The sequence below is a fragment of the Polyodon spathula genome, chromosome 22 (assembly GCF_017654505.1).
Source record: "Polyodon spathula isolate WHYD16114869_AA chromosome 22, ASM1765450v1, whole genome shotgun sequence".
Lineage (NCBI taxonomy): Eukaryota > Metazoa > Chordata > Actinopteri > Acipenseriformes > Polyodontidae > Polyodon > Polyodon spathula.
Genome location: NC_054555.1, coordinates 6817337 through 6844522, shown reverse-complemented (window position 1 = coordinate 6844522; position 27186 = coordinate 6817337). Strand labels below are relative to the sequence as shown.

The following is a 27186-nucleotide window of genomic DNA, read 5'->3' as shown; positions in this document are numbered from 1 at the left end:
AACAGATTTCTATATGAAAAAGCCCACTTTAACGCTGGCGTTTCTTGTTCTTCACTTTGCTACACAAAGATCCCCACACGAGTCAGTGTCTTGTACAGAATTGTCGTCTCAAGAAGATGATTAACTTTTGAGTTCATTGACATTAGAATCAGTGACAGTGTGCAGAGCAACCTTGTCAAAATTGTGGTGCCACAATAAAGTTTATGATGTACAGTGACACAATGAGTGTCATTAAGGTGTGTGAGCACTGTATTTAAAGAGGGGGGCTCTCTGACAGTCTACACCTTCCACAGCCACACTCACCTGCAGCCAGCCTCCTCCAGCAGAAATATCACCATGGCATTCAATGGCAAGTACGAGATCGAGAGCCAGGAGAACTACGATGAATTCCTCAAGAAGATCGGTAAGTCTTTCGTTATAGATCTGATGGCTGGGGTATCAGTGGATGTATCTACATTCTTTAGAGTGCGGTGCTTCTATGAATTTGAGAGCAACATGCTAACATCATACATGCACATGCATTTTAGTATGTTAGTTATTATAGTAACACTGTGCTGCAAGAGAAAGGAACTGGCTGCACCAGTGTCTTGAGCCTCCATTCTCTGATGAAATGCCCATTCATTTTGTTAAGCTAAGATGTAAATGTTGAACAGTAAACATTCTCTGGCTGTTGCACTTCTTAAACTCTGTATGGATAGCCCCTTTATGTAGTATAGGACTCAAGTAAAGAAACCCATTACAATGCAGCAATCTGTTGGTAAGGTGCTGTTCTCTATAATGTCAAGTTTTTGTACCAAGCCTTTGTTTCGGCTTGTAAAGTCCCCATGCTCTCACCTGTTCAGGTATCCCAGATGATGTCATTGAGAGAGGGAGGAATTTCAAGATTGTTACAGAAGTGATCCAGAATGGGAACGAGTTCACCTGGTCCCAGATTTACCCCCAGAAGACCATGACAAATAAGTTTGTGATTGACCAGGAATCCGAAATGGAAAGCATGTCAGGCAAGAAATTCAAGGTGAGATCATGTCATATTGCTGACATTACCAAATATACACTGTATTTACAAATAAGCTAAATCATAAAAATTCAGTTATGTTAATTGGGCTTTTTGTTTTAAACAATAACATATCTTACCAATACATTACAGGCTATATACTGTGTACACCACTATGTATTCACTGTTTTCAATGATGGATGCGTTTCCTTCCATAGGCCACTGTGACCCTGGAGGATGGAAAGGTGACAGTGCGATTCCCGAACTACCACCACACAGCAGAGATCTCAGGAGGCAAGCTCGTCGAGGTGAGAGGGGAGGGGATTCTTCTTCATTGGTGTTTGAGCAGAACACACAAACTACAGTACAAAAACAGCAGTTATTTAGATAGGCAGGTAGATATGAGAGATCAGATTGGCACAGCCAGACAACTTTCACTGTATTTCTAAAGGGCTTGATAAGCAATCGTCACTTTACAACACACGACTAAATACCTGTATTTTTTTTTTCCTGGTGCTCTGAATAGTGTTGTTTCTTCAAATGAATGCCGTGTATATATTTTTCAAGATGCTGGTATGTGTGTGTAAGACTTACTATTTGCAGGTTGTGTCATGCAGGTGTTTTGCACTGTGAAACACCAGATTTTCATCGGCTTCAGTTAAAGTTCGATGTACAGCTTTCTTCAAATGTTTTAACGTGACATGACACATTGTCCCAGTTAAGCATTGAAAACCTCATTTGCAGCCATGTCGAGATGTTGTGCATCAACACAGCTGTCATGGCTGGACTGAGAAACGCCTTGTTTCTGCAGAAACTGACACTGTGTCCATTTCTTTACAGTGCTCTACAGCTGGTGGCGTCACAATGAAGAGAACCAGCAAGAGAATTTAAAGACACACTTTAGTATAAGAAAGCAGGTGTAAAACAAAAATCATCCAACTGCAATGAAATAATTTTGAAGTTCTATTTGACTACTTTGCGTTATTCTTTTGTTACTAAATTGTGTGTGTGTGTGTATATATATATATATATATATATATATATATATATATATATATATATATATATATGATAAATTATTTTCACTCATCTGCTTTGTAAGCAATCCAACACCTTTGTGAGAACTACAGTACATCTTTACAGCCACAAGAGGGAGCTGTGTTCTTAGTCCACTGCACCAGAAAGACATTTACACAATAAGCATGCTTACCAACCAGTTTCTTTTTGTTAGAGGCTGTAAAACAGACAACCACCAAAAGGATGTTATGAATCAGTAACATTCCTGGTGAAATGTTATGGATTGCTGTGTTTCAAAGCAAAACCACATTGACCCCTTGTTTGATCAGCTCAAAACTAATAAACAAAAGGGACAACTAGCAGCCTTCCCTTTAAACAGTGACCTTTTCAATGCATCATTTCAGGATCTTTTCAACTTTGCTTTTATATTTTGCTGTCAGTTTGTAATCAGACTGTTTTAATTTGGTTCCAAGACTAGTCTTATAAAGTATTGATCCTTAAAGAGCATAAGCTAAATATAAAAGCATTGTACAGCGTTGCATTAAACTGAACATGGTGCAAAGGATTGAATTAACCAAATTGAAATGGACCTGTATTAGGGTTAATTTAGATTAGAACAGTAGCTTTGTGCTTGCGAGTATTACAAAACAGTTAAGAAACAAACTTCTGATTCACACAAATACAAAAAGATTTGTTTTATTATTACAAACCCCCCTCCAAAAAATAGCAGTTTCTAACTATTTCAGATTGCTACACTGGTATAAAAAATGGTTTGAAATGGCAGTGCCTTGTACATTTCTAATGAACACTGAATAAAATCATTCAGTGAACACAAGGGGTACAGGGGGCTTGAAATTAAAGGAGATGCACAAATACAGCAGTGACTTGCAAATGTAAGAGGCACATTAGTAGTCACAATATTAAGAGTGCATTGAGCAGAGGCACACAAATAGACTGGGCCCCATTGAGTCATTAATGACCAACATCCTACCAGGGGATTTTATACTGCATAACTAACAATGCAGTGGGGGGGGGGGGGGGGGGGGGATTATGCAAAGGACAGCAGGATAGAATACTGGCTTATTCTGAAATGAATAGAAGAGAGGCCCTTATTCTATCTACACAATGAATCTAATGCCAAAAGCAGAAATAGTACATCGCAGGCTTAAAAGCCATCAAACATAGCGTTTGCTTCTTTATCTGGTTGTAGAAGTACAGACAATATTAATTTAACACACATGTACATTTCTCATTGCACCTTGTGCACCAAGCCGTAACTGACACGGAAGAGCGAAATGTAGATCTTAGGAATCAGAATTTTTTACATTCCATTTTGTTGTTAAAAATAACAGCAAGGACCCAAATCCAGAGAGCAAATAGCCTTAATATATATATATATATATATATATATATATATATATATATATATATATATATATATATATATATATAATATATATATAAATTCCAGTTCTGACTTTAATACATTTTACGTTAAAATGGTCACTGACTATTGATATAAAGTAGTTATCCATTAAAACCCCTTATGCAGTTCCTTCCTCTGTAAACCAGAAGTTAAACAATTGCTTGGTACGCAGTGTCTGATCAACAGATTTATGGGTTTCTGATACTCCCACAGTGTCTGATCAACAGGTTTATGGGTTTCCAATATTCCCAGTGTCTGTTCAACAGGTTTATGGGTTTCTGATACTCTGCACTCTATTTACCTTCTATGGAATCAAATTCAATTGGTTTGCTTAGCAGCAAAGTAAAGATACCACAGGGGCAACTATAAGCTTTAATAATTTAGATTGTGTGCCATTTGAAAAACGCAGATTTCACATTAGAAGGCCGATTTGCAGCTGTACAGAAGTGATAGCTGCATTACAATCAAGATTCTCTAACAATACCTTAAATCAGCACAAGTCCTGACCTGTATGAAACAGGGAGCTTTTTTTTTTTCCTTTTGCACAATTCTGCAATTTTTTTTTTTAAATGATATATTCTGATGCACTGTTAGTAAGAGTACGGAGGTCCTAGTTTGTGTTTTTGCAAATCATAAACAGTCTTCATATTCTTTTTGTTGTTGTAAACCTGGTATAAGTTTCAACCCCTGCGTATCTGTACAGATCTGTACTTGTGTCAAACATTTGTGATAGTTTGACAATAGGTCGCAATATGCAACATTTGTGGCTTTTAAAAAAAAAAAAAAGTTCTGGGCTAAAACAAAATTATCTATAGCATTAAAACCCTTAAATAAAAACACTATAGTGATCTCACAACTGACGAGAATAAAATTAAAGAAATTAGTGGTATAAAATGAACATCAAAACAGAAACAGCGCTGTTGGAAGTAACAGAAAAGGCTTACAGCACTCTAACACTCCCTTCTGTGAGGGTTGGTATTTACTGTAACATGGTTGCAGTCTGAACGTTTAAAAGTTGTACTAAATTAAGACTGCTTAAAACAAACACTACAAATATGCATACAGATAATGAGGATCAGGTGCAAACAGGATCATTTGGTAGGCTGAAATTTTCCCATTCTATAAAACTAAATATACATAGATCCTCTTATCACACTGTTTATTTAATTTTTTTTTTTGGACCAGCTTCAGGTTTTTTTGTAAAGTACGTCATAGCCCACACTATACCATTTAACATATTTATTAAAGTAGTTTGGTACGGCAGGAGGTGTTATGTCACGCATTACTTGGACAAAGAGTGGCCTTCATAGGCTCGGTGTTTCACACAGGTACAAGATTGGACTTGCGTCGTACTGAAAACACAGCAGGAAAATACAATTGCTTCATGTTTGGACTGTACAGCATTCAAGGAAAATCGTGCTCACGTTTACTTCCCCTCAATCCTTGAATGTGAAAGTACAGCCCAATGTCAACTGCAAACCTGCTTTCTGGATTTCTTTTTTTACCTGGATTTACAGCCTTGTCTCCATTTCATACTGAGCTCTTCAAAAAGGCTTGACTTATTTTAAAATCAGAGGCAAGGAGAAAAGAAACAAAAAGATCCAATAATTCATTTTAGATAGTGTTGACAGATCGATTACTATTGTGGGGGGGGGGGAATACACAAAGAAACGTTATAAATAAAACAGCTAAGTTCAATGGCATCATCTTCAAGTAATCAGTTAGTCCCTGATACAGCACAGTTCATGTAAACAATACTAGTTGAAACAATGTCACAGTAATTCAAAATTGTTCAGTCTTGTAAGGCAGCAGCTTGAAAAAGTCTTTTTTCAGGTTTTAAAGCTTTTTCACAGTCCTTAAGGCATTACATTGAATGGGCTTTGAAACCCTTTTTGTATTTTTTTTTTTTTTTTTTTTTTTTTAAACTGGAGTCCCAGGTTTGTGTCGGAGGCTCTCGTGCTTAAATATTCGAGATAGTAATCCAAAAGAAGATGAAGAGGAAAGGAATTCAGGATATCAGAATGTTAGCTTCCAGTGTCACATCGGTCCACAGGTTAACACCGCATACACAAATGTTTAGTTAACCGAACGGACTGAAAACGAACACCCGTGTTATCTGAACTCCACGCACACTCCACCCCTCCTGCAGCTTCTTTCAAATTCTCATTGGAGCACTTCAGCTGTAACCAAAATTACAAATAATAAAATGTCACTATTATAAGAGCAACATAAAGAAAATGAGGTATTTTATAACTTTAAAAAAAAGTTTAAAGTATACAAGTTATTTTCTTTTTTGCACAAGAGTCAGTTTGATCAAAGGCAGCACCTGTATTTCTAATTAATTAAACCTCATTCCAATCTTCAGTGGTGGTTTTTACATTTTTCAGCTATTTATAATGAAGCACACAATCTACGGCAATCACTGCATTTGTCTAGACTTCTTACTGGTTAGAATCAAAACAGCTCCTGGTCTTGGATGGTGCTGGAGGAGTTATACTCACTCACTACTCAAAGGCACTCAAGGAACCTCAAGCTTCAGTTACTTGGAGGGGGGGGGGGTTCGGTGAGAGATACAATCAGTAAAGACATATAAACAAACACATGGCAGTACTTGAGGGAAGCGGGAATGCGACATATTAATACAGCTGTTCATTTTCAGGTGTTTGGTCAGGTGCCAATCGCTTGCTGCAATACCTCCCCCTTCCAGATTTAGGTTCTGTTTAACGTGGATGCACTACAGTCCAGATTAACGTAATAGAGTCTTTCTGACTTCATGAATAATCTGCTCTCAGGTGGAAAAAACCAAATAAAGCTTCATCTAGCCCCCAGTTGGGCTGAGGCAAGAAATACATATGATTACATTTAGCCATTAGGGTTTACTGGCAGGAGGTCTAGCATTAAAAATGGATTGAATTACCCACCACTTCCTAGAAAAAGCTTAATGCTTTTTACTCAAAGCCACAAAGGAAAGCAAAGTGGAATAGTCTAGCATTGCATTAGCGCCTGATGCTGCAGCAGCATCCATACCTTATTTGCCTTCCCGACCACCTTCTTAATAACAAAATTAAATCACATAGAATTTGTCTCCATGCCAGATTGAACTTTAAATACCATGTGCTTTAGTAATCTGCATGGTCAGCAAATGCTTGAAGCATCAGACCTATTTCACAAGTGGGCTGCTAGGAGCTTGAGTGAAAGTGATTGAACGAGTGCTTACGTTGCAATATAAAATACTGAAAACGCTTAACAAACCCCACTATTCCTAGCTTGAAGAAGATGTGATAAAGAAAGACTTTCGTTTCCAGCAGTTCTTGCCACGGTCCCATGTCTTTTTCTCTGACTTTTTATTAATGGCTTATTTTTGTATTATTGTTTTACAATATGGCAGCATTATTTAAATTTCCATAGATATTTCTCTTTTTTTTTTTGTCTCACTTTGTCACCTATCAAAACATCCTGCTGCAAAGGAATGGTGTCCACTTAGATAGCTGCTGCCGTAGGTGACAGACAAGCAGTGCCGTGGCTCTGTCGCTATGGCGACCTGCATGGAAATGGGCCCCTGGATTGGCAGGGTCCTCACAGGAGGCTGGAGGCTGGACGGAAGGCTGGGGTAGGAGTGGAAGGTGCAGTTGCTGGCACTGGCACTGCCAGACAGCAGGGTGGCACGGTGAGCTTGCAGGTAGTCCCGAGGAACGACTGGCGCCAAAACCTGGGCATCGGCTAGAGAGTGTAGCTGGGAGAGAGGGGTGGAGTGCTGGGAAAGGTGCGTGTAGCTGGCTGGTGTGAAGAGGAGTGGCTGAGTAGACGTTGACTGATGGTGCCTCTGGACCGCTACTGGCGGTGGCGGCGGCTGGATGCTTGGGTGCTGGGTTTTGGTCTTGTTTGCTTCTTTGACATCATTGTCATGAGCCCTTTGAGGAGGGGAGAGAGCAAGACGTAAGTGACAGAATTTCTAAAGATTTGGGATTTTAAAAACTTAAATAACATTTACAGTTGTATTTGGTTTTGTAAAGAAAAGGCTACCCCGACTTACATGAGCATGAGTTCGATGCACTGGGTGAGGTGGTCCCAGGTGTAGCCCGTGAGCAGGTGCAGCTGTGTGGTCCAGCTGGGAGAGATCTGCAGACAGATCCGGGATGCTGCTATACAGGCTGCGGCTACCTGAGATGGGCGGAAACTGAGGAAGGAGTGATCTGAAAACAAGATCGAGAATGTCTTTTGATTTTTGCAAAAATGCATGGAAAAGAAAGCGTAATGCTACTGCTAACAATTAATTTACAATATACAGAAAAAAAAAAAAAACAGCGACTACTAATTTGTGATCGGCCAGTGTTCAAATTCTGCATATGCATGGAGCAAATTCATTGGGTCCACGATGGAATTCAACCTTAAAATGCTGTGATCGCAGCCTAAAACACTGAACACACAAAAGGCAGATGAACGTTCTTCCAACACCTTATAGATGCTTTGGCATGTCAAATGGTGGGACAACTTTAGACGACCTTGTGAGGGTTCTACAATTCTGCAGCAGTAGCATGTGTCAGGTAGTTACAAATATTTTATTAGTGTATTAAAAGTAAACCTATACAGTATATTTGCCTAATAAAAAACGTACATTAAACATTCTAGTAGTAAATCCCAAACAGCCACAGGCCCATGAACTTTGTTTTATGTGTTAATGCGTAACTTGAACTGAAGCATACAGTATCACCATCCCCTCTCGTACCTACCCTGCAAAGACACTTCTAGAAAGTAGTGTGTGTATTTCTCAATGAAGGCTTTGGTTTTGGTGATGGAGGTGAGTGGCCAGCCGTTGTGCAGGTCATTCTCCTGGACAGAGGCGTAGAGGTAGTAGTCGATGAAGTGGGCAGCCGTCGGCATGCACAGGTTCCAGTTGAAGGTCTCCAGAAGCAGCACCTCCATCTTGATCAAGTCTTTCTTGTTCAACACCAGGTTCAGGGTGCACATGAAGCTCAGGTTGTTCAGCTGCTCCAGTTTGGGGACTCTGTCTTCCTTCTCTTCAAATTTGCCTGGAAGGAGCAAAGGAGGAAGATATACCGAGGTCAAACAAATGCAACAGATTGTACTGCTGTGTATAATGCCACAGATAGACCACACTTAGGACAGTATGTAGTTCTGAACATTATTGCACAAAGAAATTCGGTTATCCCCAGAATAAAAAGCAGAGGGATCTAGTTTAGGGTAAAATAAATTAATCTGTTTTTAAAAATAAATTCCTTTTGTAAAATACTAACACATTAGATTAATTAATGATTCTGAAATGAGTCCAAATCCAATTAATTTTCTTACAAAACATAATAGGTAAGGATAATCTAAGTTTTGCCCAGTGCCATGTTCCCCCATTTTAATTGTTTTCTATAATTATACAGCAGACATTTCCCCTTTAGGGCATTCAAGCATGAACAAAAAGCATTGTAACTTCATTGAGCATATAGCAGCTAATTCTCAACCCTTTTAAAGCTCAGATGAACATGTGTTCCAGACTATTTCATAGCAGATGCAAGGACGATTTGCATTTTAAAACAATTTCAAGAATTTTATAATCAGACCCTTGACACATACATTTTATCTTCAGCAAAGAGCAAGATTCCTGAATAGATCTACACAAAAGCAAGACAATAAAGGAAATTGTAAGAAAGCGCAAGGCAAGTGGGATAGGAACAGAATGGAGAGATCATTTGAATCCCTCTATAGACAAATGACGAGGGTTGCATTGCTAACAGCGTACAGCGCTATAACATTTCCTATAAAGGAATGGAGGTCCAACACATTTGTCAGTTATTTTTCATCCCTCCACTGGTTTTATCTCTTTAAAAAAAAGCAGCATCAAGCAATTAAGATTCACTGAAAAACTACCAGAAATCAAAAAGGTTTGCGCAATATTACAACCGTAAATGTACTTACTGTATTGAATTGTTGAAAAACTAAGAAATTATTTGACTTGAAAAAATAAAAACAAAACAAACCAACATTCAAACAACAATATTACACAATGCATTGCAGCTCATCTAAACAGAATGTGTATTTTCATGTTCAATAATAAATCACAATGCGTAATCAATCTTCCTCAAGCTGCTTCAGTAGGCCTATTTCTTTTCCATCCTAGCAACAGCTGTGTGACTTCACAGCTCTCCTGACCAATCAGATCTTTAGCCTTTTAACCCAGTCCAAGAGGAAGCCAAGTCCCCTTTCTCTCCACTGCAGTGTGGGGTCGGATTACAACTCAAAGCCCCCTTTGGCCTCTGTCTTTCTTAATATTCCCTGAGAGAGCTTCCTTGTGATGCAAATGTTCAACGGGCCTTCTTAATAGCACAAACACAAGCTTAATACAAGAGAAAACGCTAATTCTCAAAAAAAAAAAAAAAAAAAAAACACACACTGCTCACTTACATCCTCATGTGGGGGGGGGGGGGGGGCTTAAAAAGTTCACATACCTAAATACCAAGTAACACAGCCTACTCAGTTTAATGTTTTAACTCCCGAGTTATCAAAAGAATGTTTTAGTCTGCTTTGATCAATTAAATATACTGAAATTCAGCAGGCAGAAAAGCCAAAAAATTTGAGAACATTCATGAATATCAAACTGCTTAATAATTTTAGAAAAACAGCTGTTGAGTTACTGAGTTAAAGTTATGTGAATAAGTAGGCTACCAGAACCAAATTGATAGAACAAATCAGTTGCAAAATGGAAGAATCAGACTGGCAAACCAACTGTCTGTACCATCTAGAAAGAGGGTCACAGCCTCCAATTGCAAAAGTAAACACCCTTACAAGGTGTTCCAAGCATTTAACACGGACTGATATCCAATAGCACTAATGGTAACATCGCGTATCATCAAAACCTTCTTCCTAAACAGTGGAAAGTCTGAGCAATTAATATTATACGAAAAACAAAAGAGCTCTCATTATAATTAAGCAACTAAATCAAGAAGTGTTTGATCAATACGAAGGCTGCACTTAGAATGGCTGCTTTAAGACTTTTTTTTTTTTTTTAGTAAAAGGTTCAGACGCACAGTAAATACATCTCGCTGTATGCTTGTCCTATAACAGGATGCTGCTAATAGTATAGAAAAAAAGATTAGCTAATGACCCTCACTGACTATCTGGGTCACCTTCACTGTCCAATTTTAAAAGGATAGTTTGGCTGCATAACTATACCCATGTACAAATGGCAAGAGCTTCTTTGTCTTTGAGAATAACACATAGTTAGGGAATTAAATACCACGGCCACATAACTAAGTTGTTGAATGACAAGAGTTGAATAAATCAAGTTAAACAATTTAATCTTTTGGACAGTCTTGACCAAATCTCCCCAGTAAATGAGATTTTAATGTCACTGGAACTGTGGAGTTTTGCATTCCTGAGTTTCCACACCAGAAAGTGGCACAGCATGGTTCTCCCCTAAAAGGAAAGCAGAGAGTAGCCACGGTTGAAAAGGGAAGCGATAAATGCTGCATCCTTCTTCCTTTTAATAGGTCCAGCCTAACTTCCCACATGTCTTATAGCAATATACAGCCTGCAACAAATCAAGAAAGAGCAATAATGCACACACAAGCACAACTTCTCTATCTTATCAAGGATTTCCACAACTGGCCATCATCACACCCAGACAGCGAGAAAAAGTTGACACTTGTCAAGCTGTACTCTAAAAGGAGGGGAAATCTTTTATAGCTGCCGGATACTAGCTTTATGATCAGCACTTCTGCACTTGCTGTTTCCATTCACACTGTAATAAAATGTCTTAAACAGTTTGGGTGTCCCTTTAATCACTGGCTTCCATTTGTCATGTCTTACTTGTTTTAGCAGCTGGACCGTGTTTTGGCTGTAAACGTAAGAATGCAGCACTTGGGTTCAACTTAAACGCTCAAGTTTGCTCAAAGCACTGCAATATTCACAGGTAGTGTGTGTTCTTTCTGCAAGTTAAAAAAAAAAAAAAAAAAAAAAAAAGCCGTTTTGCTGATTCTGAAAGCATTGTTAATTACTACAAGGTATAGCAACTTTCCACACTGTTGTCCTGACTCCTTGTCCTTGTACACTACCTGCATTATGGGTCACTGAGTATATCGATTAATGAATACCACAGCTGCAGTTGATGAAATGCCAAGGGGGAAATCAATAATAGCTACAAACTAATAAAGATTAGGCAGCATGAAAATCAAAATTGCCAGCAGAAGACATAATCGAATAATCTAGTATCTACAGTTGTAATGTTAACAAGCAATGCATTTCTGTGCTCCTCAAACACAAGAGCTGGCAGTGCATGGGGTTTTCTGTCAGTCTGGTCTGTTGTGGGTTCGATCTGCAAACTGATTAGAAGAAATTAAGGGACTTCTTCTTCTTCTTCTTCTTCTTCTTCTTCTTCCCCTTCTTCTTCCCCCCCCCCCCCCCCCCCCCCCCCCCCCCCCCCCCCCCCCCCCCCGGCCCCGCCCCCGCCCCCGACCCGACGTGCGACGCAAACGAAAGGCTTTCTTTCCTCCATGTAAGAGATTGTGGTTTATCCAGTTCATTGAGGGGTTAGAATGTGTACTATAGCACTGAAACAGCCTGCATGTCGAAATAAGAACAAAGCAACATCCCTCATGCATTGCATGTAGTAGCAATAGACTAGTTTCCAGTTTGTCCTGGTTTCAGGCAAACAACCCTCTGCAGGTTCTAAATAATAAATACCTTAGCCATTCATGTAGAGGTCATATTAGGGATGTTCCGCTTGTGCCATCGATGCAATACAGTCTTTACCAAAAGGTAGGAGGGCTGCTTATACAATCTCATCAAGACCATATACAAGAAGACAAACAATGTTATTTTAGAACTGGGTTATCATGAGCAATGAAGTAAAAGGTGAACACATACCAATGAAAACATGTCTAGAACGTATTTGCATGTCTCTGAAAGCTGTGTTGTTCAAGACTTGTAGTCCTGGTATCTTAGGAACCGAACACACCACAATGCAGTAATAAAAACCAAGCCTACATCTGTTCTATTCATTTAAAGCACTATGTTTTAGAAAGGTAATCCTGCACTCTCTTACTAAAGCCATGCACTAAGAGTTTCAGTCCTTAGGAGGAATAGAATTACATTACACAGTTATTTCAAAAGCTTATCTAATCATCACTACCATCTAGATGGGAAATTGATCATTTCCTTGAAAATTACACTACATGTTTATGTACCATTGTTTTGGAATAGTCAACCATCTTTATTGGATAATACATGACCTACAAGCCCCACATATTTACCATTTCTCATTGTCTTGAATTTCAGCAGCTTTTTCATAATTCATCTGCAGTTCAATTCCCTAACCATCCAAAAAATAACCTAATCTTATGTGTGTTTCAGCAGATGAAAAAAATGCAGTTCTAAAAAAATAAATTATACCACAGTGATTTATATTTAATAAATATGTATGACAAGGGGTGGGGGGGGGAGAACACACCCCAATCACTGGCAACAGCTTGCAGACTGCACCTAACTCAGACTGGCGATTGAAAATAGCCTCCCAACTGTGCTCTGATGAGCTTTAAAGAGGGTGGAAAGGGCTTTCACAAAAGATGCTGATCCCAGTCAAGGAGCTGAAGAATGGGCTGTGAAATGAAGCAAAGGGACACAATGGAGTCGCGGTGCAACCCAACACTAGCCTATGGAAGCCATGGATAAGGTGGCCACTGCTTCTTTCAAGGCAGTGTTACATTTTCTTTTAATTACCCCCCCCCCGGTACAATTTTATAATTACATGTAACTGTTTACCTCCCTCAGGGAGTGTTAAACTTCAGTGGAATGAAAAAGCCTTCAACATGAGCTCAGGGCAGCCCTTATGCATATATTCACTGTGACTCTTCTAATGCCTGCCTAACCACCAGCTAAAAGAGCAGCAACAACCACAGTGTTATGAATGGGGGAGGGGGGAGGAAGTCAGCCTAAATATAGATCTGAATACCAATAGGAGATACAAGGGTGGAGATGGAATTTCAATCTTCCAAAGGTATTCCCAAGAATCATTAATTTGCATTAGTAAAGGCAATACCAGACTCCTGAACAGAAGTTGTTTGCTTTACAATAGCAATTGTGCAGTTAAATATGATCTGTCTCCAGGACCCATTGACTATGTTTTTGTTTTAATGTTCATTCGAGCACTTCAACACACGTACCAACAAACAGATACTTAAATTATAGTTTCTGGTATTATTTGTAATTGGTAACTAAATGTGTGTGTGTGTGTGTGTGTGTGTGTGTCCAGTGTAAAAAAAAAAAAAAAAAAAAAAAAAAAAAAGGCCTTCTGGGTAAATCTGGAATTAAAATAAATGGATGAAGTCCATGAAGTTGAGCACCAATTGCGTTAGAGACCATTTCCATGGCAATGGAAACCACACTACACCTCAATAAACCCTCTGAAATCTCCCTTTCCCATAATTCGGAGCCTCTCCTAGCTGTTAAAACACAGCAATTGTCTAACACCGTCTCCTGCCCCATAATTCCACATGAGGACGCCCACTCATTAAAACACAGCAGCATCAGAGCCTGTGATGTCTGATAAGCTTGCCTTTTATCCACTTGATGTCCTTTTATCTATGCCACTTCAAAAATAAATTAATGCTCATTCAGTGACAGACACTGCACTGTAATCTAAAAGCTCCCTCCACACACACACAGCCATTTTTTTTATTCCATAATGCTTGTGACATACTGTAATATAATAATGACATCTTCCAGAGTCAGTTTAATTGGAATTATGAGACCATACAGTTAGGCTAAATGAACAAGGCTATTAGGATATTAAAGTCATACAACAGTCAGACACATGCACTGTATGTGTCAGTAAGATTGGGGGGGGTGGTTAACCTCACTGATAACTGATCAGATTTTTAAGAATGAATTTAAGGGGGAGATATTGATTCAGGTCAGTCCACATAACCCATGTCCTGTTACTGAGTTTACAGAACTTCTCCACTTCAAGCATGTTAACATCCTTTGGTTATGGACGTCATACGTTTCCTGTGGGGATGGCTAGTTATGGGGATGTGTGATGGGGGGGCGTGGTGTGGGGTGTGGATGGGGGTGATTATGGAATTGGGGGTGGTATTGGATGGCATGATTTTGGGGTGATGGGGTGGGTGGTGTGCATGGTGGCTGGGCTGAGGGTAAGTAATGGTAATCATATGGGGGCTTTGTGTGCTAGTTTAAGGGTGTTGATGAGTGGGAATGATGTGGATGGGGGGGATGGGGGTGTGGTATTGTGAATGTGTGGGGGCATTGTGGGGTGGGGGTGATGGTGATGTATTGTGATGGGGGAAGCTGGGGGTGGTGTGGGTGGGGGGTGTTGTGTGTGGGGATGGGGGGGGGGTGTTGGTGTGGTTGATCTTGGATGGGGGGTTGGTGATGGTGTGGTTGTAGGATGATGGGGGATGTCGGGGGTGACTGGAATGGGGGGAATGTGGGGTGTAGGGGGGATATGTGGTTAATGGGTGGGGATGGGTGGGGGGGGGTGGGGGGTTGGTAAATTGGTAGTAAAAAAAAAATATCAGAGCCAGGGACACCAGAAAATCGAGGCAAGCCACTGATGAAACTTACACCCTTTCATTTCTTTGCAAACATATAGGATTCCGAGTCGGACAAGGTTTTGGGCTTATTCAGCGCTGAAAGCATATACCTCCATGACCCTTGCCACTTACATGAGACAATGGATTATGTCAATACTATTTTAGAAGAAAAACACACACATTATGGAATAAAATGCAATGTAGTTTAATGCTTAACTGTGTACACAACATGCAAATATACATGCTTATCTCATCTAGCCTTTCAATGGGACTGAAATTCTACCCAGACAACAACAGACCTACTTTAAATGTTAAAACATGCATTGAAATTGACATACTTTGTGAATATGATTGTTAAGCAGGGCTGGAGCAGAATGCAAATTAACAAAGAGTTCACAGTGAGCCGTTTAACTTAATTACTGGTAATGCGTTTGAATTGCATAGAGTCCTGAATGATGTGCATTAAACTGAAAGCCTCAAAATGGCAGACTGATTTGCAGGGCTGCAAGTTGTGCATGAACATGTATTTTTTATAACATAACTTCCTAATATTAGTCTTGCTTCTTGTCACAGATATTCTGTTTACAATAGTTATATGTATATTATATATATTATATATATATATATAAAGTTGTTCACAAATAAACAGGCCAGCTTTAGAGACAAAAAACTCACTGCATATTTTTCTATATATGCTTAAAAAGACACACCTGAACGAGAAGGTTGTACAAACCTTTTCAGATTATCCACATTCTGAAGTCAATTTTAAAAGTTTCAAAGGACGCTCCCAGTGGAAGAGAAGCAATTAAGTGGTCATGGGAAATACGGCACAGAGAGTCTGTCAGGTAATTTAAGGCACATAATGGACAGGGAATGCCTTAGGGGTAGCCAGTCCAGCAGCAGAATGAGGGAATACAGACAAGAGAGCTGCAGAGACTGCCTGGCACTAAAAGAGTTCGGTTTTTGTTCTCTTCATTGGCACTAGGTTAATTTCTATTTATTATTGTTTGCTCCTGTTGGTTATTATCTCTTTTGTTCACATTTTTTTTTGGTTGGACCCCACAAACTTCAGCCTGGGCTTAGACACGCTTCAACCCACTTCACTGATCAACTACAAAACTAAAGGCGTCTCCGAGTGTGTTTGGGGAAGATTTCTTCCACGACTTTAAAACACTCAACAACAAACGTCTGAAGTTAAATTTAAAAAAAAAAAAAACACAACAAGAATACGTTATGAATCACAGGAAAATGTTGAAAAAGACTACTTCTAAATATTTAACATTATTACTTTTATTTGAGTAAATTCCATAACATTCTTCGCAAAACTGTGGCCAACGTTATTACTTTAGCACCAATACAACATTAACCACGACAAGAAACACGTTTTATGGAAAGATCGACACGTACTTCCCAACGGCTGTGCTCGGATTACAATAGAAATCCACAGGACAGCTATCACAGGAAAAGTTTTCATGAACCTCAGTTTGGACATAAAGTAAAAGATTAATTAATCAAGCTACAAAGAACGATAGCTTACTTCCTAACCCCAGGAACCTGCAAGGTTTCGGCTGACACCCTGCTGGAAATTGAAGTCATATATTCAGAAAAGAAATAAGTACAATTGTGAATTCATTCACAACCATAAAACACAGTCCTGTAGGCTGCCTACTGTTGACATTCCTGCAAAACTCACGCAACTGCGTATTGAATAACTTATGTTTAAGTAAAATAAAAACATACATACACACACACACATATATATATATATATATATATATATATATATATATATATATATATATATATATATATATGGGTTTTTTTTTTTTTTTTACAGTTCTAGGGAATTTCTAAAATCAATTTCACCACTAAAGCAGCCACAATCTTTTATTAAGTATTTATTAATAGTGCCGCCACAATTTTATAGTGAGCAATTTCACTTTTTGGGCCATTAAAACCAAAATAAATTAGATGCTACTTTTTAAGTAGACAAAAAAAGTTTCTCCTCCTTCCCAATTAAAAGAAATATATCCCATTAGCATTGCCAGCATGAACACTTCCTCTCCAAAAGAGCAGACACAGACTTCACCTCATCATTGTAAACAAATGTACTTGTTACAACAATGTGTGCTTGCCTATGGAATGCAGTATTTTGAGTAAAGCTCATGACAATAAACTCAGCAAAACCTGCACAGAAAATGAGTGACAAACCCTGTCTTAGCTACTCTTGCAAAACACGAAGACAAATCCTGAGCAGCCTGCCCTGTTCCACTTTAAAATGCCAAAAAGCATGAACACAGCACAGATTTCTAGAAACGTTCGCAGTTCAACGAAAAGCCAGGTGCTCATTTAATAAACTACTTCGGCAATCCAAGATGAAAAAAATTCAAGGTACTGTTAAATTTGGTCTACAGATTTACAACCCAAAAGCTGTTCACCAGAAAAGCCAAACAAACATGATACTGTTCAAACAAACATGGTTAGACTGGAGCTAAAGGCAGTACTAGGAGATAGGATTTCAGAAATCCATTTTATAAATGACCCTGTTTAGAAAGCCATGCAGTTCATTGTGTGATTTCTTTTAAGTGGGAGACTTTGCTTGAGATGTATCCGAGCAGCCTGTTACTCACAGGTCAGATAATGAAAGTCTGGACAATACAGCACTGCCCTCTCAACCTGATCCCTGACCTACAAGGGTAATGCTTTGGAACACAGGGCTGTCTTTCTCACCCCCACAGCCAGAACAGCAAGCAGGACATATTACTACAGTATTGATTTCTGGCAGGTTTGTACATACGCAATAAGCAGGCTATGAAACCTATTCACCTGCATTAGTTTTGTCCTGGGAAAAAGGACAAATTGGTCATGACAAACACAGATTATTATTTGTTATAATAATAATCTTTATTTTTATATTAGTATCTTTTTCATAGCAGACCACCATCACAAAGCGCTTTACAAGATACAAGACTAGGGTGTGTGAACTACGCATCAGCTGCAGAGTCACTTACAAAAACGTCTCACCTGAAAGACGGAGCACAAGGAGGTTAAGGGACTTGCTCATTGTGACAATGAGTCAGTGGCTGAGCTGGGATTTGAACCGAGGACCTGCTGGTTACAAGCCTTTAACCACTGGACCACAGAACCTCCTCCACTCGTCGGGTGTCCCCGTCTCAAAGCCAAGCTAGAACTAAGCGGGGAGAAGTTTGCAGTCGATGGGGGTGGTTTACTCAGATTTAAGAAGCATATGGCAGGTGCCCCCGATAACACAGCTTTACCGCCCTGAGGCACTTGCAGTAGTATTGCTCTTTTCAGGACAAAGGAGACACGTTGCAAGGGTACTGAAAAAAAAACAGCAATTTAAACTGCTTTCTCTTAACCAGGGTGGGGGAAAACACATTTATTACCCGCATCTAATCATCACAGTTGAGAACAAAACAAACAAGCAAACAAACAAACAATTTAAAAAGACAGCTCTGAAACTGTGCTTTGTGTGGAAACAAAAAGGTGCAAATAGGGACAACTAAGTTTTTTTTTTTTTTTTTTTTTTTTTTTTTTAATAAAAAAATAAATGAACGATTTCAATTGATGAATCAATCAGTCGCTTACTCAATCTTCGGTAAACTGGATTAGAGTGAAACAAACATCAGTCACAATTATATGGCTTGCACCAGCTCTTTCATTGTGGAAATGGCAATCTTAATAATTTATAATAAACTGATTAACTGACAGCTCTCTCTCCAGGCACTTCAGTGTAGTTAATTTGGCACCGTACAATTTACACAGCAATTGACACAATGCACAGATGCAACTTAGTTAGGCAGGCGTCTCAACGTTAGGTGGAAAAACATTCTTAGCATGATATGAAAATACAGATAAAACATAATTAAGCTACTGTACTTATAATTAGTTTTACTAACCTCTAGTCATTAAGATAAAAAAAGAATGTATCAACTTGAAGAAAAAAATGCTCAGTAACTTATTTTTTACTTTCAAATTAAAAGCTACAGTAAATATAGAAAAAAGTCAAACTAGCTTTGCTCTATAAACAGTAGTAACAAAAAGAAACACACCTTAACGAGAGCACAAAGGGGAAGCATACCCCCCCCCCCTCCTCCTCCTCCTCCTCCTCCTCTCCTCCTCCTCCCCCCTTCCAATGTTACAAAGGCTTTTTTATATACACATGCTTAGAAAAAAAATTATATTCTGTAAACAATGATCTGACACAATACCCCAATACCCACACAGCTATAAAGCCATTTCCTTCCTTCCTACAGCCTATAAAATACAAATACGCTGCCAGGATCAATGGGAGTCCTTGAAAACGCCCCTCAAAAGCAGCAGCAGCAGCACCACCCCCACCCAGTCACTGAGCCTCGCCACAGCTCAATGTCTGCATGTGTGAAAGACAGCTCTCAGCCTGATGGATGAGCGGGGGGAACTGCGTCCCCTTCCTGCTTTGGTGTGCTTCATTAGATTAATTACTACATCTCCAAGTAGTATGTTTCTAGCAGTTTGCAACTAATCTTCAGAACAGATGGAGTTCTGTAATGTTACGGTACTACAGATATACTGGAGGGTCATTACTTAATTTTTTTAAAAAAAGGCGCAGTCTAGACACAAAAAAATAATAATTACCATGAGAAGTGGTGTGCTTGTTTTTTTAATTGTTAAAAAAAAAAAAAAAAGTGTAGGCATTGAAGCTTAGTAGCCTTATTCAGAGACAGATTGACATGTTTTTCTGGTTAATACAAAAAAAACGTATTTCATTATTGTTTTGTTTATTTTGCAGTAAATAATAAAATATAGCATGTAAAGTAGAAAAAAAACTTTCACAGGCCAAATACTAACCCTATATACACATCCAAATCTATGAAAGACACAGTATTTTAATAGTGTAACTGCACACAGGTCTTTACATTTTCATCCCTTTGTTTTTCTTTTTTTTTTTTTTTTATGGGCAGTCATGTTGTACTATTTGCCGAACTGAAGCGTTCACAATCTTAAGCACACGTTGACAGGGTTTATTTGTTCACCTTCTTCCACAGGTTTAAATCTCCCATCTCCTGTAATCACTGGTTCTAGAAACCGGCTCTTCCCTTACAGTGTTTGCATGTGATAAAACAACTCTGCCTGATAAAAGGGGCGATCGTCTTTAACAGGGTGGTGGCCGTATATAAGCAGCTATTTCCAGCAACACTACTGGGCCTCGCATTTGCCTTCAAATTTTAAACTACCAAAGCATTGCACCCAGAGGGGGACCAAATTCTACTACTTTTACTTTGAACTTTTCTTCATTGCCTAGCTGATGAAGGAATTGGCCAAAACATTAGTCCCCTTCCACTGTGGGAAAATTGCCCACTCCATAGTTAATTTATTAAACAGACTGTTTATTAAAAATATGATCCATACAAATGAAGACATTGTTATAAGTGATGCAATTAAGAAACATATTTGATTTGATTTAAGGTAAGATAGTTAAAGGTAAGCCCACCAGGATCTGGGAAACCAGCTCACAGTCTTCACTCTCTTCAGGCAGTAAAGGGTTACAAGAGGTTTTTAAAAAGTACAAAATGACAGTTTTAGAGACGGGACAACAGACTGAGGGTCTCAGAAGTACACAATTCCACAGATAACAGGGTTTCATGTTTATTTGTCTAAATGAATACTAAGCTGTGACTGGCAGCATGAACGTGCACCCAGCTTCAAGGTTCATGCCATGACTATCAGAACAGCGCTGTCTAGACTACATCAAACATAAGTCCTGGGTGCGTCAAAACAGCCATGTGTTCATCTTCTGGTCTGGAGGTTTAAGCTTAGTTTAAAGCTTCCTTTTCTACTTAATTCAGCTAGAAGAAACTTTGATCTTCATTAATATTTTAAAAAACTACTTCGGGAGACAGATGTATTAGTACAATACAGTTTAATTTATTTTTTCCTCTTTTTAACCCTTTGTCGGACCAGGTCCGACATTGCAATTTTTCCTTTCCTGTCCGACACCAAAAAGACATCAAGCACAGGTCTCTAGTTGTTTTTTCTCCGGAACAAGCAGAGAAAAACTTTCAATGGCTGAGTGAGACCGATAACAGCTGGGAGAAGCCGAAAAAAAAGGGGTGGATCTAAGCAATACACATAACATGGACATAAACAAAGAAGAGAGCTGCATACAGCGCTCAAGGAATATCCTGGACATTTGCAGAGCTTTTTGAGATGTTATAGTAATAAAATATTGACTTGGATCGCTTTATTGAGGAGTTTGGTGATAAAACAAGTGATCAGGAGATGGTTTAAATCAGTATGCACGACTATGAAGAGGTATGTGATAAATACAGCGAACAAGGGGTGGGGCTTGGCTGGAGATGCAGAACTGAGTGTCCTGTTGATATGCAGAGGCTTTTAAATCTGTTTTACTGTGGGAAAAAAAAACAACTTTTAAACAGCGCGTGTAAAATAAACAGTGCGTGTGAAAATAAATTGGACTTGACACGCATGATAGGCGCTGAATAAATGGACCGCTAAGGGTTAAAATTTAGATTTAATTAGGTGCTCTGTTTAGTGTATTTTTGATCAGCATATTGCACCAATACATTTGCTTAGAGTGTAAACTTTGACCTTTTCTGTAGTTTGCAACAAAGCAACTCTGGGTTAAATGGCAAAAGATGTATTCTAAAAGTAACTGGATTATTTGTGGTTATCAAATGGACAAGTAAATGAAATGCACTGAAATACTCACTGGCCAGGAGCAGACAGGACAGCGCAATGACATAGAGCTGTTTGACAGCGACATCATAGTGATCCATGAAGAGGTCCAGCAGATAGACAGCAAGGTGGCGTGCTGTGGGACAGAGCTGGTAGCGATTACTGAGAATAGCCAAGAGGTCAGCAAAATAGCGACGCATGCCAATCTGCGGTGAATGGGCCCGGAAAGCAGGCAGCTTCAGCTCCTGTACAACACAATGTGGAGAGAGAAAGAGAGCGTCAAGCGTGTGTCCACTGATCAACAAACAAACCGGCTGTTCCTTACCACCTGCCTCAGCATGCCTGGCAACATCAGGCTTAACAAAAGGAGTACAGCATCAAAACAGATAATCTCTTCCAAAGTGGTATATGGAGGTTTGAGTGGAGCCATCTACAGCAATGGCCCAAAGTTTTGCATCACCTTCTAGAATGAACTGATTTTGCTTCATTAAGTCAAATGAAACCTGCTAAACAATGTTACATTAACATATTCAATCACATATCGCTGTGTAAACTGAAAAATCTAACATGAAATACTGTGATACTACTATGGCTTGCAATATAATTCTGAAGTTTCTTTGATTACTTGATGTTAAATAAAAGATCTAAAATTATGTTTATTTAAGTATGTCAATCCTAAAATTCTAGACATAGCTGTAGTTGTAATTAACAAAGGGCATTCAAGTTGCTCCTGGCTTACAAATCACTTTGTACTGAAGTCTTTGAGTGATGTACAGCAGGAGGTCTAAGAAAGAGACGATCAAAATGCCAGTCCACTATCCGTCCAAGAACTCCACTTAACATTGCAAGCAGTTCTCACGTATGCATGCCTAACCGTTTAAATTAGGGTTAACACAGCCATTTACTAAAACAGCTTAGGAAGAAATCAATTCAGAGGGAAGTTCTCACAAAGCTGATCCTACAGATATCTTCACTCAGCCCTGAGGATTCCATTTTAAAAAACAGATTACATCTATGAAGCAAATAAAATTTTTAAAAAAGCCCAAATCTCTCCAACCAAATCCATTATAGTAATGAAAACAAAAGATCAACATAGATGCACAGGAATAATGGGGATGTTTTGCAGTTGAAAACCCCTCTGGTCAATTAAGCAGAAACACTGCAACCTTTCAGAATTTTGTTTTATTTGTATGGCTCTGATGCATTTTTAATTCTATCAGAGTCTTTTCAATTTTAATGGCCTCTTTACTGCTTTGCCACATGCCAGTCTAGAAGGAGCCCATGTGTGTCGAAACCACAAAACAGGACCTGGGTTCTCAAAGCATGTTCCGCCTGGCTGGCCTTTAGCAGGGCTATGTGAAACAGGCAGCAGCTGCACCCAGAGCCTGAGCATGTTGAAACTTTAAAGCTTGAGGCTGCACTCATTAAGAGAGATAAAAAGCCCCTGACACTGGATGCTACACCATCCTTTCCATGGGTGTATCCAAGACCTTCCTTGTTGACGGAAAAAAATGGAATTCTATAGTGTTGCTAAATGTCCTATCTTGTGGATTTTCGGTAGGCCTTTTCCACATACTGCACATATAATTAGCAGCAGTTTCACAATTTCAAATCTAACTCTGGAACACTACTGTAGTGGTGTCAACCTTTCAGTCACATGGCCTTCATTAACAGACAACAATTAGGAATGAGGGCTGTGCAAACCTGTTTCCTTTCCAGATCTAACAAGATGAGAGCATAGGAAGAGCAGTTCTTGAATACCATCATGAACTACAAAGGGAAACACAAAGAGCTTATACTGATTTTCACAATTACAAAAAATAAGTGTGTGTGTGTGTGTGTGTGTGTGTGTATATATATATATATATACACACACACACACACACACACACACACACACACACACACATTATTTTAAAAAAACTCCACCGTTTGTTGCCAAGTAGGACTCACATACAAAAAAAAAGGGCAACATTCCAAAAGCTGCATCTGTGATTAGGCAAATAAAACACAGTTCTTTACAGGGCAAGCCAGTCTAATTGCCACCCAAACAAACCTGGGATAAAACAAACAACCCAATACTTGCAAAGCCCTGATAAACGATACACCACATGGTGCCCAGCAGTGGGATGTGAACGTTACTGTTAGTTATTCACTTCTAAACTGTGCAAGGTCAATCTGTTGTCCTTTGGTTAGATAGCCATTTATCAGACTGACTAATAACAAAAGACACCCATGCCACTCTAGAATTTACTGGAGTAATACAAACATAGACCAGACTGCTTTTTCTGATAGCTACAAAAAAACAAAAACACTGAGGTTAACAAAATCAATACAACCAGTTTAGTTAGCAAATATGAATTTAAAAAGGTGGCAATTACAACAATAATAAATAAAAAGAAGAAAGCTGTGATGCAGCTCAATCCCTGTAGTGCTCCACCATGCAATGGCGACAGTCTCTGTTTCTATCACCCATCTGGCCCTCCCAGTGTGTAACAGAGCTGTCCCCATCCCTGTCCCCACTGCCACTTTACTCCAGGAGGAGCTAGAACTGTAGATTCCACAGCTATTTACAGATCCCAGCTTGATTTACATGGCCGATTACTCAATCATCCACATGCTACCAACTTACAGACGTAGTGGTAAATACAATTCTTTCATCTTCACAGTGCTTCATAACTGAGCTTTGCATATATACCGTAATCCCCCATCCTCAATACTAGAGACAGACTGAGCTACTTAAACCACAACACAAGCAGCACAGCATTTTGTTTTACAAGAATGACCTTTCCTGTTTGAAACAGCTGCTAAATTGAAGAAAACCCCCTGCCTCCTCTGTTTCTTGATTACAGTATGTGTATTTTTAGATATATTTTTAAAAGCAGCCACTTTGTTTTCTCAACAAAACAAAAAAAAAATCCACTCTGATTTAACGGAAAACCATCTTTACAAAAATCAGCATACGGTTTGTCTGAATTGCGTTTTAATGATTACATTTACAGTGCTGCTTCAGCAGTACACAATGTAGCAGGGCTACAGTCCCAGTCACATGGAACACTGTACTAATGTGTTCATTAGGGCCACAGCATCAATCTTATTAATTTTGTGTTTTACATGAAACAATGTTCAATGAAAGACACTTCCCTTCAAATGAAAAAGGAAATGTCTAAAGAGGATACAGGGATGAGGAGATCTAATAATTCTAGGAAAGGTCTGTATACAGGAAACAGGACCACAGAAGAAGCATTACCATGTTGAAGACTATGAGCTTCAGACTGAGCCATTATACTGAGACAATTTGAAAATGTGTACCAGTAAAACGGAGCAGCAGAATAGCTAACTTACTAACATAAATAACTTGGTCTGTGGCATTTTGCATACCGTTCCCTGTAATAAGACTCCTACCACTGTAGCCTTAATTACTAACCTGCATGCAGTCAATTAATCAAACTGAATAAAGAAATGATGTTCTTGTATGCTCTAATTCACCCAACCCATTCAACCTTACAGAACTTTTGTAACAGGTAAAAATTAAATTCATTCAGCCTTAAGTTCTTCTATTAGACCCACAATGCTACAGTTAAAGCACAGAACAAACACTTGAAAATGTGAAGGTACTCTAGTGCCTTTAACGCTTACAAGTACAACACCAACACAGTGACAAGCCCTTATATATTTTTTTTATGAAAATGATGAGAAGGGAAATGTATTATTTTCACTAAATTCGCATCTTGTAACACAGATCAGCAGAACGCTGGTGATCAGAACACGGGCTCCACTATTCTCCAGGAATGGTAATGTAGAAAGAAGTACCTTAATGCGAAGAGCCTGATGGATGTCTGCCGCAAGTTGGCCCTTCCACCATTGCTCTTCCATCTCCATTCTTCCCATTCAGCCACAGCGGAAGGGATGGGCTTTCAAACCTGCGGAGATCAAATGTCTCTTACAAGTTAGCCTTATGATGGATTGCGTTCATAACGAAGGACACGGAGATTTAATTAGCTGGCACAGTAATAAACGCGTTATTTTGAGAAGGCAACGTTTTCAGTAGGCTACATTGCAGTGTGTCTGAATTGGTCTCTTTTCATCATGTTTGTCATTTCATAATTAATGCATTCAGACTGCTGGATACACAGACCCGATGAATGAAAATGACCTTCGTTTTTAATGTGTTGTCTTTTAGATTGACGCCATGCAACATACAGTACACAGTACTAAGTGCACCACAAACACAGTTAATTACATTATACAGAAAACTGTCCCAGTATAAAACGATGGTGAATTTAACAGTGCCACTTAAATTATTTAAAGCGTTAAAATAATCAAATATACTAAAATGTAAAAGCACCCATATAATGAATTCTTAAACAATAGAAAAAGTTGTTTTAAGTATATTTAACACTAGTCAGGTGCAATGTCTGCTACACCAAAACTGGTTTATTTAAATGTTACATGCATCAGTCAAATGTGCATTTTTTTTTTTTTTTTTTTTTTTTTTTTAAATACAGTACCAGCTAAAATCAGAGTTTATATTTCATGTTATTTTCCGTAAGCCTGCTAAAATGTCTTAAACTGTCATGGCTAATAGCTAACCCCTATAACAAGAGAATGGTTGTACTCTTCTATAAAGTATTGCAGTACATTGCACATATTGCCTTGTTCTGTGTCATGATTTTAAGACGCAACTTTTTTTTTTTTTTTTTAAATACACCACACCAAACTTCGGGCGAAAACCTGTGCATACAAAACAAAGCATGCTTTTGTAATATTGCAAATTAATTCGACAACTCGCGCATACTGGGTGCAATCTCAGACTTCTACAAATTTAATTTTGCTTCCTCAACGGGTTTAAAATCCTTGAGGCTAAAACATTTGGTTTCGTATTAATACAGTGTGACCAAACTGTATGCTGGTGGCTAAGCACATTCGTACAACATACCTTACAGTTTACACTCCCGAGCCTTTGTCTTATCCCAACATGATGCGATTTAAAATCCCTTTGAAAGTTTCCCTGCGCCTCTTCTTCCAGAAAACACGTAAATGAGTCGACTTCTTTCCGATTACATGCACAAACCCAGTATCGTGTTCATTTTCGGTTACCTGCGTGTTTTTTCTTTATGTTTTCCACTTTAGTTTTTGTTTGCGCTTTTTCCAAGGCCGACCCTTCCCCAACAAACTGTGAATGAAACACTGCTCCGCTGCTGTGAGACGAGCTGGGAAACTAGCCAAGCGAACCTGCACACGAGCGTTACAGGACACTGGACACGGGCATTCTGGGAACTGTAGTTCACACTACTTGGGAATGGTATACAAGTCTTTTGGGGTATGATGCCCACCTATTTTACTATTATTCACACACAATATCTTTTATGATTGCTATCCACACCTGGCTGTCTTTAAAAATCCCAAACCTATCAGCTGTCTCCTATGTTGACGTAATATGGTACTTCACCGCTGATGAAAACGATGACGTTAATGTTTTTATTAGCTAAGTT

At 38.9% G+C, this 27186-nt stretch overlaps 2 protein-coding genes across 3 annotated transcripts; one reads left to right on the top strand and one right to left on the bottom strand.

Annotated features, from left to right (window-relative positions):
* Positions 1-252: 252 nt before the first annotated feature.
* On the top strand, positions 253-1931 carry LOC121296781 (gastrotropin-like). Its single transcript, XM_041222557.1, has 4 exons — positions 253-403; positions 843-1015; positions 1213-1302; positions 1835-1931. The coding sequence occupies exons 1-4, from the start codon at positions 337-339 to the stop codon at positions 1883-1885; spliced, it is 381 nt and encodes a 126-aa protein (XP_041078491.1). The 5' UTR covers positions 253-336; the 3' UTR covers positions 1886-1931.
* A 1552-nt stretch (positions 1932-3483) lies between these two features.
* On the bottom strand, positions 3484-27186 carry LOC121297583 (cyclin-J-like). Of its 2 annotated transcripts, XM_041223979.1 has the most exons (6): positions 26631-27186; positions 25505-25614; positions 21726-21936; positions 8168-8467; positions 7471-7630; positions 3484-7348 (listed from the first exon to the last, which is right to left on the bottom strand). In XM_041223979.1, exons 2-6 carry the CDS (start codon positions 25580-25582, stop codon positions 6877-6879), a joined length of 1221 nt encoding a protein of 406 aa, XP_041079913.1. In that variant the 5' UTR covers positions 25583-25614; positions 26631-27186; the 3' UTR covers positions 3484-6876. The 2 variants fall into 2 exon arrangements, with proteins under 2 accessions (XP_041079913.1, XP_041079912.1); XM_041223978.1 differs by lacking the exon at positions 26631-27186 and having other exon boundaries at positions 25505-26176.

Coding starts and splice junctions, on each gene's coding strand:
- LOC121296781 (XM_041222557.1), top strand. CDS start 337: ATGGCATTCAATGGCAAGTACGAGATCGAGAGCCAGGAGAACTACGAT. Junction 1,016..1,212: donor TGTCAGGCAAGAAATTCAAG/GTGAGATCATGT, acceptor TTCCTTCCATAG/GCCACTGTGACCCTGGAGGA. Junction 1,303..1,834: donor CAGGAGGCAAGCTCGTCGAG/GTGAGAGGGGAG, acceptor ATTTCTTTACAG/TGCTCTACAGCTGGTGGCGT.
- LOC121297583 (XM_041223979.1), bottom strand. CDS start 25,582: ATGGGAAGAATGGAGATGGAAGAGCAATGGTGGAAGGGCCAACTTGCG. Junction 21,937..25,504: donor ATCAGGCTCTTCGCATTAAG/GTACTTCTTTCT, acceptor TGTGTTGTACAG/GAGCTGAAGCTGCCTGCTTT. Junction 8,468..21,725: donor GTCCTGTCTGCTCCTGGCCA/GTGAGTATTTCA, acceptor TGCTCCTTCCAG/GCAAATTTGAAGAGAAGGAA.